Source organism: Microcaecilia unicolor, chromosome 4 (assembly GCF_901765095.1).
Source record: "Microcaecilia unicolor chromosome 4, aMicUni1.1, whole genome shotgun sequence".
Lineage (NCBI taxonomy): Eukaryota > Metazoa > Chordata > Amphibia > Gymnophiona > Siphonopidae > Microcaecilia > Microcaecilia unicolor.
Window position 1 is genome coordinate 235,773,243 of NC_044034.1, and position 13,593 is coordinate 235,786,835.

At 39.4% G+C, this 13,593-nt stretch overlaps 1 protein-coding gene across 1 annotated transcript in view; it reads left to right on the forward strand.

The window, feature by feature from the left end:
* NALCN (sodium leak channel, non-selective) overlaps positions 1 to 13,593 on the forward strand; it is a 690,956-nt gene that overhangs the window by 353,750 nt on the left and 323,613 nt on the right. Inside the window, 2 exon segments of the mRNA XM_030201343.1 lie at positions 1,983 to 2,119; positions 8,923 to 9,064. Of these exon segments, the coding sequence (XP_030057203.1) occupies positions 1,983 to 2,119; positions 8,923 to 9,064 (279 nt within the window).

Consider the following 13,593-nt stretch of genomic DNA (forward strand, 5'->3'; position numbering starts at 1 on the left):
GCTCTGTATTCTGCTATGAAACTTGTCTTCCTAATGTAGTCTTGCTAATTCTCTTTACACTGTTATCCACTCCTAACCTCTTGAGGTGTGAGAGGAACATAAGCATCTGGTAAAGTACAGTAAACTAAAGTAAAGTAAGTAAATGTAAGGGGTATATTCACATGGGTGGAGCTTGTGAAGCTGCCATTTACATGCTTAACTTACAGAATACTGTAAGTTAACGTGTGCCCTTGTTACATTTATGCAACCGCAGATCTATGGCCAGTGTAACTGGGGGCATGTAAATATTTGTCAAGCCAATGCCAGGTTGCACTAGTATCCTATAATTGAATTTCAGCACCCAGATGCCATTATAGAACAGGGTCTCACCGTGCAGCATTGCAGCCCCTAAAAATGGGGCACCAAATTATTCAAATTGAACCCCTAGGGGCAATTTAAAAATGTCCTTAATATGACTCTGGACTTATAACATTTTCCGTTAATTTTTTCTGTTATTTTTTGTAATACATTTTAACAATTCAGATCACAGATGCAACAGTTGTTTTGCCCATCTGTACTCTTGTAAGTACTTTTGCATCTGTGAGTTTCAAGATTTCATACTTTTGCATGACTTTCTAAAACCTTTAAAACTTCAACTGCTATTTTTAATCATACTTTTCAAATGCTTTTCTGAATATATGCTTCTAAGTGAAATTTTTAAAATTAATATTACAAAATGAAGGTACTTTAGCATTTACAAAAACATCCAGAGGAATAGCCATGTATGTGTGGAGCAGCAAAAATGACACAGGTTGATAACATCATATATACTAACCAATTTATTGAGGCATGGCCTTTCAAGGACAAGAGTCCACTTCATTAGATGCATCTCTTGTACTTGATAACTCGTGTTTCAATAAATGGGCTAGTCTACAGAGTTCTACCAATTTCTTAGTTTTGCACAAAAAAATATGTGTGACTATGATATGTATTCAGCTTTCTATTACTGTACAGTTTTACTATGATTCTTTTTTTTTAAGTTGTTAATGTAACTCTTTGTTTTATATGCAAAGAGAATAAATAAATGAAGCAATAGATTTAAAAACATGCAATACACTGAGGGGCCCTTTTACTAAGGTGCAGGAAGGGTAACATGTGGGTAGCACATGCCAAATCGACACCACCGCCGGGCTAGCACATGTGCCCAGTGGAAATTCTCAGTTTGGTGTGCACCGAATCCTACGTTAGAAAATAATTTTCTATTTTCTACCATGGGGGGCATTCCTAGTGGTAATCAGCAGTTGGCACGTGCTGCATGGTTACCACGCGGGTAGCACGTGTGCCCTTACCACTAGATCAATGGGTGGCAGTAAGGGCTCAAACCATCAATAGCCATGCGCTAATTTTAATTTCAGCACACGCCCATTTCCGGCCCATTGAAAAAAGCCATTTTTTCCAGCCACAGTAAAAAAATGGCCCAGCACGTGTCCAAAACACGCGCTCACACTACCACAGGCTACTTTTTACCGCGGCTTAGTAAAAGGACCCTTGATTGTTTTACTGTAAGGTTTTTTTTCCCTGATTCTTCATTTGTTTTAAGTTATGTATTCCAATGTTTCCATCTAAAAACGAATATATTTGATATCAACTTAGCACGGGAGGATATTTGAAGAAAGAATATTTCAACATTTAAACTGATGGGAAAAAAGGTCTGTTTTAACAATGGGGATTTTTTTTTGGGGGGGGGGGGGGACTAAAGGGTTTTTGCAGTATAAAGTAATTACACATAACCCAGAATATTTTCCAGTCTTTATTGGCTTAGGAAATGACTCACTTTTAACATAAAACCATCTTGCATCTCATTGCCATATAATTAACTCTAAACATGCTTTTCTTATGTGGTTCTTTGCTGCCATCTTCTGTTTCGTGCAACTGATTGATTTCATTTCTCTTCTAAGTTACAGCAAAAACAGTTCTATAACTTGTTACATTTATTTTTGTAGCTTAAACAAAGTGAAGCAAATGCAGATACCAAGGAAAAATTACCTTTACGATTACGGATCTTTGAGAAATTTCCTAACCGGCCACAAATGGTGAAAATATCTAAACTGCCTTCTGATTTCACAGTTCCCAAAATAAGGTAGCTCGATATTTTACTTACATCTGTGTGATAAAATCCAGCTATTGCACATGAAGCTGACAAACATTTTTCATGAGCTTGTATAACCCTGTGCTACTGGTGATGAATCCTGTTTGCCATTATTATTTCCTGTGTGCTTTCAGCATTTCAAAGTAATAAAATCCTGTAATTGGTAAAACATGTTAATTCCTGTTTGCTATGAAGATAAGGATGAAGTAATATGATAATTTAATTCCACATTTTATTTAAAGGGGAAAGTAAATTATTTAATCAAATGTTATCAAAACAGGATAAGAATTGTAACAGCACAGAGGAGTTGATTCAGTAATCGAGCCATGCCCTGCCACTTAGAGGGGCATTGTCGAAAGGACGTCAAAGTCAGAATAGGGATGTCCATGTCAGAATGTTCCAAAAGGATGTCCATCTGACATGTATTTTCGAACAGGAAATACATTGACATTTTCTGTTGAAAATACATGAGATAGACATCCGTGTGCTGGAGATGTCCAAGCTATGAATAGGAGAAAACAAGGGACATGGCAACATTCTTGAAAAATGACAACACAAACATCCAGAAACAACATGGGTGAGAGTGAGGAAAGTTCCAAATGACCAAGGCAAACAAGGAGTAAGAGCATCCAAGAGTTTATTTGCCAAAGTAAGCTGACCCAAAAGACCCTACATGGGCCGTGTTTCAGCAGAATGCCTTCCTCAGGGGTCGTAGCGGTTCAGATAAATCGGCTTTGCAGAGTATATAAATGGAAAAAAAAACATTAAAATGCTGAAGCAATATGTGTTGCGTGGAGTGCGATTCAGGCTATCCACAATGAATATGCATGAACTTGATTTGCATACACTGCTTCCATTATATGCAAATCTCTTTCATTTTTATTCATTATGGATATCCTGAAAACCTGACTGGCAAGGGGTACTCCAGTACCGGACTTGGGAAACACTGGTCTAGTACACCCCCGATCCCCTAATCCCACCTCAGAGATGAACCCTGCCTGATCTCCATGATACCCCCCAGGATTCTTTGGTGGTCTACTGAACCCTGACTCCTCTGCAACCCTTCCAGACCCTCTCATGTAACTGTAAGTCAGAAGGCAGGAGTGATACCCACTGGCTCCTGTTTCTACACCACCAACTTTAAAAATGGTAGTTCCTGATGCCCCACAATCTGAATTCTGGGATGGACCATGTGGGATCAGATTATTAAATAAGGGAACTTTTTTCCTTATTTTGAAAATCAGGGCAGAGTCTGCCAAATAAGGCACATATAAGTGTTATAGCGTTTAATTGCAAGGGGTGGTATATATGTGGGTGAACATGGGTGGAAGAATACTATATGTTACATGTATCCTTGCTGCATTTAGATGCCTGCAGTTATAAGAAGGGGGAGAGGGGACAGGGGAGTTGGGGTCCACTAGACCACCAGAGATTTTTATTTGGGGGGGGGGGGGTGTTGGAGAGGATTGGAAAGTTATCTGGGTGTGGAAGACTGGGAGTTTACTAGATCATCAGGGATTTTTTAGGATGTCGAGAGATTGGGGGTCAACTCTAGGGTTGGGGTGAGTGATTGGCAATCAGGATATCAGAGGGGGTGGGGGGATTAGGGGATCAGAAGATTAGGAGGTCATCTCTGGGGTTGGGATGATGGGGGATTGGAGGAATCACCTTTGTGGTCATCAGGTGGAGAGTCTGGGGGGGGGGAAGATCAGCATAGCGTAAAGGACCTGCAATTTCATTTTAGGTCCCCAAAGGCAAGTTGGAGGTCCTTTAGGCTATGCTGTGATTTGGCATTAAAGTACCAGCATTATGCTCAGGCTTTCTCACTTCAGCACACTTCTCTCTATCTGCCCTTAATAGTGAATTAGCCTTTTTACCAATTTTAAAATGTGCTGTGTACTCAAGACTATGTGCTGGGTTACCTTGTGCAGAAAAACCCCTTTCTGTATTTTGTGCTTATAAAATTGTGTGCTAAAGCCACACTAAATCTGTGCAAAACCAAAGGGCACTTTACTGCATTAGCCCAAGGGTTAAGTTCAGGAGAAGATTAATATTCTTACCCTTCTGTTTACTAAGCTGTGCTAGTGGCTGTTGATGCGGTAATGCTGACAAAGCCCATTCACTTTGAATGGCTGTGTCGGCATTGTACTTGGCTTAGTAAACAGGGAAGTTAATTTGTGGAGACATGGTTAAAGGACACAAAAACGTGTTCACGTTTCTGAAAGGTTTTATTTATGGTAACAGAGGTTTGGGTACAGATCCTATAGAAAACTAGAACGATATTAAAATAAGAACATTACTGATCATCTACTTAGGGGTATGTTTACTAAGGTGCATTAGCATTTCTAACGCGCCCTTAAATTTAAGGCGCGTTAGATACTAACGTGCCTATATATTTCTATGGGCGCATTAGCGTGCATAAACCATTTACGCGTGTTAAAAACGGTAACATGTCCATAGCGCGCCTTAGTAAACATAGGCATTAGTTTTCTCACAACTTACAACACATTTTAAGCCTTTTTTTTCAATTGTTATTGAATTTTCAATACAAACCAAGTGAAATATACTTGTACAGAAATTCAGCCATCATATCATATAACAAGCAGGATGTAACTTGAAAAAAAGGAAAATACATATGACATCCAAACTAGTCCTCTCAAAGCAGGAGAGACAACAGATAATCGAAAAAAGGAAAAAGAAGTAAATACAACTAATCAGCAAGAATATTCCTTTCGAGGAGAAACATAAAAAGAAATTGTCAACTTTGTTTCTGTGTAACTTTAGCAGCATCAGGGAAAACTTGAACCTCTAAAGTACAAAACGTAGACATACAATATTGAAACATAATTTCAACAATCAATCTCTATCATAGTCCAAGGTCATTGTGACCAAAAGAATAGAGAGTATTGCTACCCCTTCTTTAGAAGACTCAAGAAATGCTGTTAAATCCAAGCTATTTTGGGAGATAGGGGAAAGAACATCAGCCCCCTCCAAACCTCTTTTTTTCTTAAACAATGGTAAATAGAAAATCCTAGAAATTGGGGGCAATAACTGGGAAGGCACTTTCAACTTTTCCAACATATATCGTTTGAACATCTCTTCTGATATTCCAGGAATTTTAGCAAAATTGATAAAGCGTAAATTCCTCTTATAGACTTGCATTTTCCAAGTTCTCAAGTTTGAAATCCACACTTGTCATACCCTTCACTAAAGAAGCTGTAAGAGCAGTCAAAGATTTAGACTCAGTATCCAAACTTTGAACAGAGTTGTGCATGATTCCTGAGAGTCTAACACCTATGTTCCAAATTAGAAATTCTAGTATGGTCAGAAGACAATTGGGCAGTGATAGATTGACCTAATGCCACAATAGTCTTTCAAATCTCCTCCAATGTAAAAGCTGCAGGTCTTACCTGTGAAAACAAACCAACTGATCTGGTCCCGGGTTTAGACATATCAGATGACAGAGCAGACCCCTTCTGTGTTGGAACTGCTTCTAGCTGTGATTCAACGCCAGTGAAAGAACATCCAGCTCCTTCCAGACCACAACGCTGCTGCACCACGGCTCCTACAGGAGCCTCAGCCACTGGCAGGCTAATCAATGGTATCCTTGCCTCTGGGCATGATGGGGTTCCTTCGACAGCCCTCTCTCAGACTGGCTGGATCCATTAGCAGAACTCGCGTGTCAGAGGACAGCGAGATGTCGCTATCCAGGAATGGAAAGGCAGATGCTTCTGTCTCTCGAGCTAGCAGTGGATCCCTGGAAGGTGTTGGCGCCGCAAAATCCTCTAGTTTTGTTTGAACCAAATGTGGGGTATTTCAAGCCATTTATATCTTTAGACATTGAGGCTCATATTTACCAGATAAGATTATCCAAATAAGATATCTGGATGTTCTGCAGACCTATTTGGTTCAACTGAACCAAGGAATATAGCTGATAAAAGCTATCCAGATAAATTAAGGCCAGCTATTTGAGCAACTTAGGTTTAACTGAATGGCAGCTGAATGTCAACTCTGTCAAGGTGAATTTTAACACTTCCAGCCATTGCCCTGCCTCCTCTTGATATGTATGTAAGTAGTTCCTTGGTAGACTGAAAGTGAACATTCCCGCTTATGCATTTCTTCTCCTCCCACACAAACACACAGAGAACAAAAACCAGCACATTTTGTACAGACATGGAAAATACACTCTGAATCAAAAAAAAAAAACAAGGATCTTATTCATTGCTGAGGATTTTAATATAACTCATTACTTTCCTAAAATCTAATGAAAACAGTGGTTAATGTAACATGAGGATTTTAATAGTTCCTTATCTTAATGGATGCATACCACAACAGTTTTCAATAGGTTAATGCCACACATTGGGTGAGCATTATTACTATAACTGCATTGTTTTCAAAACAGTCAATTTTTATTCTTTAGTATTCACTTCATGTTACGTTCCTAGCCTTGATGTTGGGGTTTTGATTTATTTTGTTTTACCGCTTATTGAACTGAATTAATCATTTTCAAAAAATGTTTGCAATGAGCAGAGAACTGAGCAGTGAATGTCCTTTGAAAATAGTTGTAAATGAGGCTATTTCTAGCCAGGGGCAAGACAAGATTTGAAATGAATTCATTTGTTATGCAACCTGACACTTAAGATAATTTGTTATAAAAGCAGTTATCTTAAATAAAATATGCATTTGATTCTAGAATCTAGTGTTGAATTTAATTGGGGAATAGCTTAGTCTTTGTAAAACAAAACAAAAAAACGCAATAATAAAATATTGGCAATATGCTAGGCATAAAATACCTTAAAACTGGCATCGAACCCTGTAATTTGAACAGATTGTACTTTTACAATGCTTTTAAAATCAGAGACAAGCATATTTCATTTTGAGTTCTATAAGCATTTGGTTGCTTTAAACTGGCAATTTACTTACCATATTGTCAATTTGTAAGTAGCATTAAATACTATTATTACCTTTTTAAAAAGCTTAAAATGTGCAAAGTAAACATGAAAGGAGAATTGATGGATGCACTGCTAAAAGGTTATACAGTTTTGAGTAATGCTTTGGCTTAAATGGCTTACATGTCAATTTCCATGAACAGGGGAATTCACACTCCTCAGGACAATTGCCACTCATTCCTACCAGCACTCATCCCAATAGCATATGTCAACTACAAGTAGTAACAGAAGGGTCCTTTTACTAAGGTGCGCTGAAAAATGGCTTGTGGTAGTGTAGGCGTGGGTTTTGGGCATCCGCCGATCCATTTTTCAGCACGCCTGTAAAAAAGAACTTTTAAAATTTTTGCAGAAAATGGACGTGCGGCAAAATCAAAATTGCCGCGTGTCCATTTTGGGTCTGTGACTTTACCGCCAGTCATTGATCTAGCAGTAAAGACTCACACTATAACCGGGTGGTAATGACCCGCGTGTGTCAAATAGATGCGTCCGAAATTCAGATGCATGTATTGAACGCGCACCAAAATTGAAATTACCGTAAGAGCCACGCGGTAGCCAGGCGGTAACTCCATTTTGGCATACGTTGGCACATGTAGAGCCTTACGCGACTTAGTAAAAGGACCCCAAAGCTTGGCTGCAGCTTTATTAACAATAATTGACATTAGCATATAGCAAAGCAGATATTTTACAACTATAACACCTAAATCTGGTTTCACCCCAAAGACTAGATGGTGCTATCCTAGAAATGTGGAGGTTAATTCCATAAAAACCTTCCTATTTTAAGGCACCAAGAATATGCCTATTTGGAGCCTATTCTATAAACAAAAGTAAGCACTTACTTTTTTTTATAGAATATTAATATAACAGGTCAAATATGCACCTATATTATAGATGCACACTCTTATACCAGCCACAGAGGTGGTCTAATTTTAGTGCCTAAATTGTTAAAGAATGTATCTAGATTATAGCATTTTATTAACCACACTTCACCCAAATGTTATGTGAATGCCCACCTGCAAAGTATATGCTATCAAATATTGTAGAACAGTGCTTAGCCAGAAACTGCTCATGTAAATGACTAGAATACTGGCTTCTTATACGATTAACTCCAACTCTCTAACGTGTACACATCCACCATAGTGAAACCCTTCCTACACCAGCCTACGGTGGCACAAGGCTGTAGAGTACTCATGACTGTCATTTGGCATATTTCCCCCAAATTACCCAGGTTCACACAGCAGTGTTTGCTGGAATCCTCATAATTGCCATCTTTCCTCCTCCTCCCTTCCCCTCAAGTCAGAGGGAGATGTCCTATCCTCTCTATATACCATCCCCAAGCTGTTGCAACACCCACCTCCACTTTACATCTCCAGTCCACTCTGTTACAGTAAGAGGGCAGGTGGGTGGAACACTATGGTGCCCCACCAGTTCTTTACTCACCCACAACTACTACAGCCAACCAGCGAGCAGGTTATAACAACCCTGCCCATAAATTCTACATTCCCATGCTACCAACCCCTTTTCTTCCCACACAATACTTGTCCATCCGTTTCTCCTTCCACCTAAGTCTTTAGCCCTTACCACAAACCCCATTTCCAAGTGAGCCACTGCCCAAGAGGGTTCAGCCATGTTGTGCACCCTGCCTCCAGAAACCCTCTTGAGGCATGGGGGATGCTTTCTTAACTAAATGAACATTGACTCTATTTCTGCCCCCATTAGTTTAATTATTATATCTATGATTTTTGTGGGGTTTTTTTTATTTTGGACTTGCAAAAAGCATGGCATATAACATACCACATTCATTTACCGTTTTATTATTAACAACCAAAATGCTTTGTTTTACACAAGGGAAAGTTTTATGAAGCAGTTTATTGACCGTCAGCAGCAGGATACAAGCTGCTTACTCCGAAGACTACCTTCAGCATCTTCTTCTTCATGTGACCACTCAAAAAGGTCTGGTATTGAAGAAAACAAGTATATTGATCAAAAGGTAAGGATTTTTGTAGCCTGCTGTTTTCTTGTTGTAAAACTAACCTTGGTAAGAAGAAATCTTGATGTCTGAAACTTTCACAGCTGTGGGAAAATTCAGATCCACTAAAATTTAGATGCACTCTGTTTAAATGTACCAGTATATTTTAAATTATTCTCAAATATTTCTGACTTAGGGGTCTTTTTAATAAGGTGTGCTGAAAAAATGGGCTGCGCTAGTGTAGGCGCATGTTTGGGCACGTGCAGATCCATTTTTCAGAGTGCCAGTAAAAAAGGACTTTTTAAAATTTTTGCCGAAAATGGAAGTGCGTCAAAATATAAATTGACGCGCATCCATTTTGGGTCTCAGACCTTACCGCCACCCATTGGCTTAGCAGTAAAGTCTCACATGGTAACCGAGGGGTAATCACCTATGCACGTAGAATGAGAATTACTGCCCGGTTTCCGCCGTATGCCGGAAAATAAAAATTATTTTCCGGCGCACATAGTGGATGCACTTAAAAAACAAAATTAGCCTTGTGGTAACTCCAAATTGATGTGTGTTGGGTGCACGTAGGCGCCTAGTTAAATGGCCCCTTAGTATTCTATCAGGAATTTTTTTCTTCAGAGATATGAAATGAAGAGTCATCCTTTGGGCTTTCCCACATCACTTTCTGGGAAAGTTAGCTACTGATGTAAATTAGCTATGGCATACTGCTAAAAAAATATAACTACACCTCATTTATTTATTATTTGTTACATTTGTATCCCACATTTTCCCACCTATTTGCAGACTCAATGTGGCTTACATAGTACCGTAAAGGCGTTCGCCATCTCCGGTAGAGAAACAAATACACAGTGATGTTATGGTCGAATAAGGTTCATGTGTTAGAGACACATTGGGGAATCGTATAGAGGAAGAGTTAAGCAGTGTCTGCTACAAGCTTTGGTTTTGTTGTGTTGCAGGGTTTAGGCACTTAAGTTGGGTCGGTAGGGTATGCCTTTTTGAACAGGTTGGTTTTTAATGATTTACGGAAGTTTAGGTGGTCGTATGTTGTTTTCACGGCTTTTGGTAGTGAGTTTTATTTTTTTTTAAACAGGCACTATGATTTATGTTGGTCGGAGTAGTAGGAAAAAACAAGGGTGAAAGTGAGGAAGTTTCCAAATGACCAAGGCAAAAAAGAAGTAAGAACATCCAAAAGTTTATTTGCCAAAGTAAGCTGACCCAAAAGACCCAACATGGGCCATGTTTCAGCACAATGCCTTCCTCAGGGGTCTAAAAACATAGAAATTATAAAAACACAGCATGAATAAATAAATAATGATACAAAATAATAATGTTATGGGTATAAATAAAACAACATAATTATAAAAATGTATATAAATATCAACATATAGAATAGAGAAGACTATATTTTGGCAGAAGAAAATGTGAGCATGTGAACAGTGATATGGAAAAAATGAATATGCCCCCAAAAATGACACTGCATTGGTGGGAAAATAACAGTGAAAAATAATAGAAATGGCGAAAGGTAACCAAAGCGAGAAGACACAGTAATTTGTGAATAAAAAGATAAAGAGTGAAAGGTCATAAAACATATAAGATATAAAGTGACGAAATGTATGTACTTATACATACCAAGATGGTTCGAATAAATCAGCTGTGCAGAGTATGTAAATGGAAAAAAACATTAAAATACTGGAGCAAAATGTGCTGAATGCAAACGCAAAAATAGATGGTCTACAAATATATATCACCATGTGTTCATATGAGTCCAACAAGCTTATTTTCGAAAGAGAAGGGCGCCCAACTTTCGACACAAATCGGGAGATCGGCGCCCTTCTCCCAGGGTCACCCAAATCGGCATAATCGAAAGCTGATTTTGGGTGTCTTCAACTGCTTTCCGTTGCGTGGATGACCAAAGTTCACGGGGGCGTGTCGGAAGTGTAGCAAAGGCAGGACTGGGGCGTGCTTAACACATGGGCGTCTTCGACCGATAATGGAAAAAAGAAGGGTGTCCCTGACGAGCACGTGGACGACTTTATTTGGTCCATTTTTTCTTACGACCAAGCCTCAAAAAGGTGCCTGAACTGACCAGATGACCACCGGAGGGAATCGGGGATGACCTCCCCTTACTCCCCCAGTGGTCACCAACCCCCTCCCACCCTAAAAAAAACTTTTTAAATATTTTTTGCCAACCTCAAATGTCATACCCAGCTCCATGACAGCAGTATACAGGTACATGGAGCAGTTTTAGTGGATGCAGTGCACTTCAGGCAGGGGGACCCAGGCCCCCCCCCCACCTGTTACAGTTGTGGTGGTAAATGTGAGCCCTTCAAAACCCACCAGAAACCCACTGTACCCACATGTAGGTGCCTCCCTTCATCCCTTAGGGCTATGGTAGTGGTGTACAGTTGTGGGGAGTGTGTTTTGGGGGGGGGGGGTTGGGGGGGGTTGGGGGCTCAGCACCCAAGGTAAGTGAGCTATGCCCCTTTGAGCAATTTGTGAAGTCCACTGCAGTGCCCCCTAGGGTGCCCGGTTGGTATCCTGGCATGTCAGGGGGACCAGTGCACTATGAATGCTGGCTCCTCCCACGACCAAATGGCTTGGATTTGGTCGTTTCTGAGATGGGCGTCCTCGGTTTCCATTATGGCCGAAAATCGGGGACGACCATCTCTAAGGTCGACCTAAATTTTGCGATTTGGGCGTCCCCAACCGTATTATCAAAACAAAAGATGGACGCCCATCTTGTTTCGATAATACGGGTTTCCCCGCCCCTTTGCCGAGACATCCTGCGAGGACGCCCTCAGGAAAACTTGGGCACCCCATTCGATTATGTCCCTCCAAGGCAATAGCAGTATATAACTAGACAGTATCAGCGTGATCAGAAAAACCAACCTAGGAAATTTAAACCTGTACCAAGCAACATAACCGTATACTAACATCGTGCACATCTACAAAAAATATGAATGTAGGGGTATAATCCAAAAAGAATCCACATGTGTGGAGAACTCAAAAGGTCTTTGGAATCCGTGGTTCTTTGTTCCCACTTTTCTTCTCTTGTAGGGGTATAATACCCCACTATATGATCCAAGCGGACAGTATATGAAAATGCAAGTAACCATGCAGGGGGCAGAAAAATTGAGTAAGGACGCCATCATAGTAAAAAGGAACATCGCCTTGTTTGTTTATATTCAAATGTACAAATATCAGAGAAGGCTGATGAGATGTACTTGGTAAAATATTACCATGACTTACTAAAACAAACCTTGCTAAAATTATACAATAAATATCGTATAAAAATATTTAAAAAAATAAAAATAAGCTTGGGGACTTGCACAGGTATGTGGAAATACCAACACTTCCAGGTACAAGAGCTGAATTTTACTCAACTTCACATATAAGAGGAGTCAATTGAGGAGCTGAAATCCAAAACTATTTTAGATTTTTCAGAAGTTTTTAATTACTACACAGTTAGGCATAATTGCCCAATCAGTTCTCCAAAGACCGATCCAAATGTGCAGTTTCCTGACTTGAAGAATTAAAAAAGCAGACAAAGACACATTTTTAAATATGCATGAATTCCTATGCAAATCCAAATAAATAAATATTTTTGGGATGGTCTGAATCATGCCCGCTTTGTATCTATGCATTGAGAAGCATTTGCACATTAAAGAGCAGCTTTGTAAAATCAGCTTTTGCACGTGCAGATACCATGCATTCCTTCTGAAATGTTTCTTGTCAAGTATTGCAATAATGACTAATGAGGTCATTTTCATGGTACTTTCATGTTCTGATATATAACTGGGTTAAATTAATGTAGTTGCATTATTTTAAATATGGCCTTGTTCAATAATCTGTGGAGGGCAATTCTATAGAGGGGTGCCTAAATTTAGGTGCCTATTAGGAGCCTCTTCCATAAAGAGCGCATATGTATCTGGGTGTGAGCACTTATGCCAGCCATAGAACTGGTGTAAACGCTGCCTTCTAAATTCAGCAGATACGTGTGCACCCCACTCGTGCTCCGCCCAGCTGGCCTATATGAACTCCTACCTGTACATTTTATTCTATTGAAGATATATGCATACATACCAAAAAGCACACAACCAGATTGCTGTCATCTACTCATGTATGTATTCACATACATGCATAAATGACAAGAATAACAGCATTTACAAATGTGCATGCTGCCAACTTTAGGCAGCTTCCTATAGAATAAGCTCCTTAGTGTCTGTTTTAAGGGTTTAGTAAATTGATATTAATAACACTCATATAAAATGATTTTAACATATGCATTAGTATTAATTCCACTGCATACAGAAGTTCCTTTGTGCTGTTAATTGCAGATGTACAGCATGATGTTAGGTTTGTCAGCAGTAAGGCAAAAGAAAAATCCTGTCTAAGCAAGTGGAAAATAACAGCTTTTCTGTGAGTTTCAAGTCATGCTTACTTGTACTGATATAAATAACAGGAACTACCCAGAGAACAAGTTAAACTAACGGAGGACATAAAAAGAATCTAATGAGACTACTGAAGAAAGGAAAAGTGGA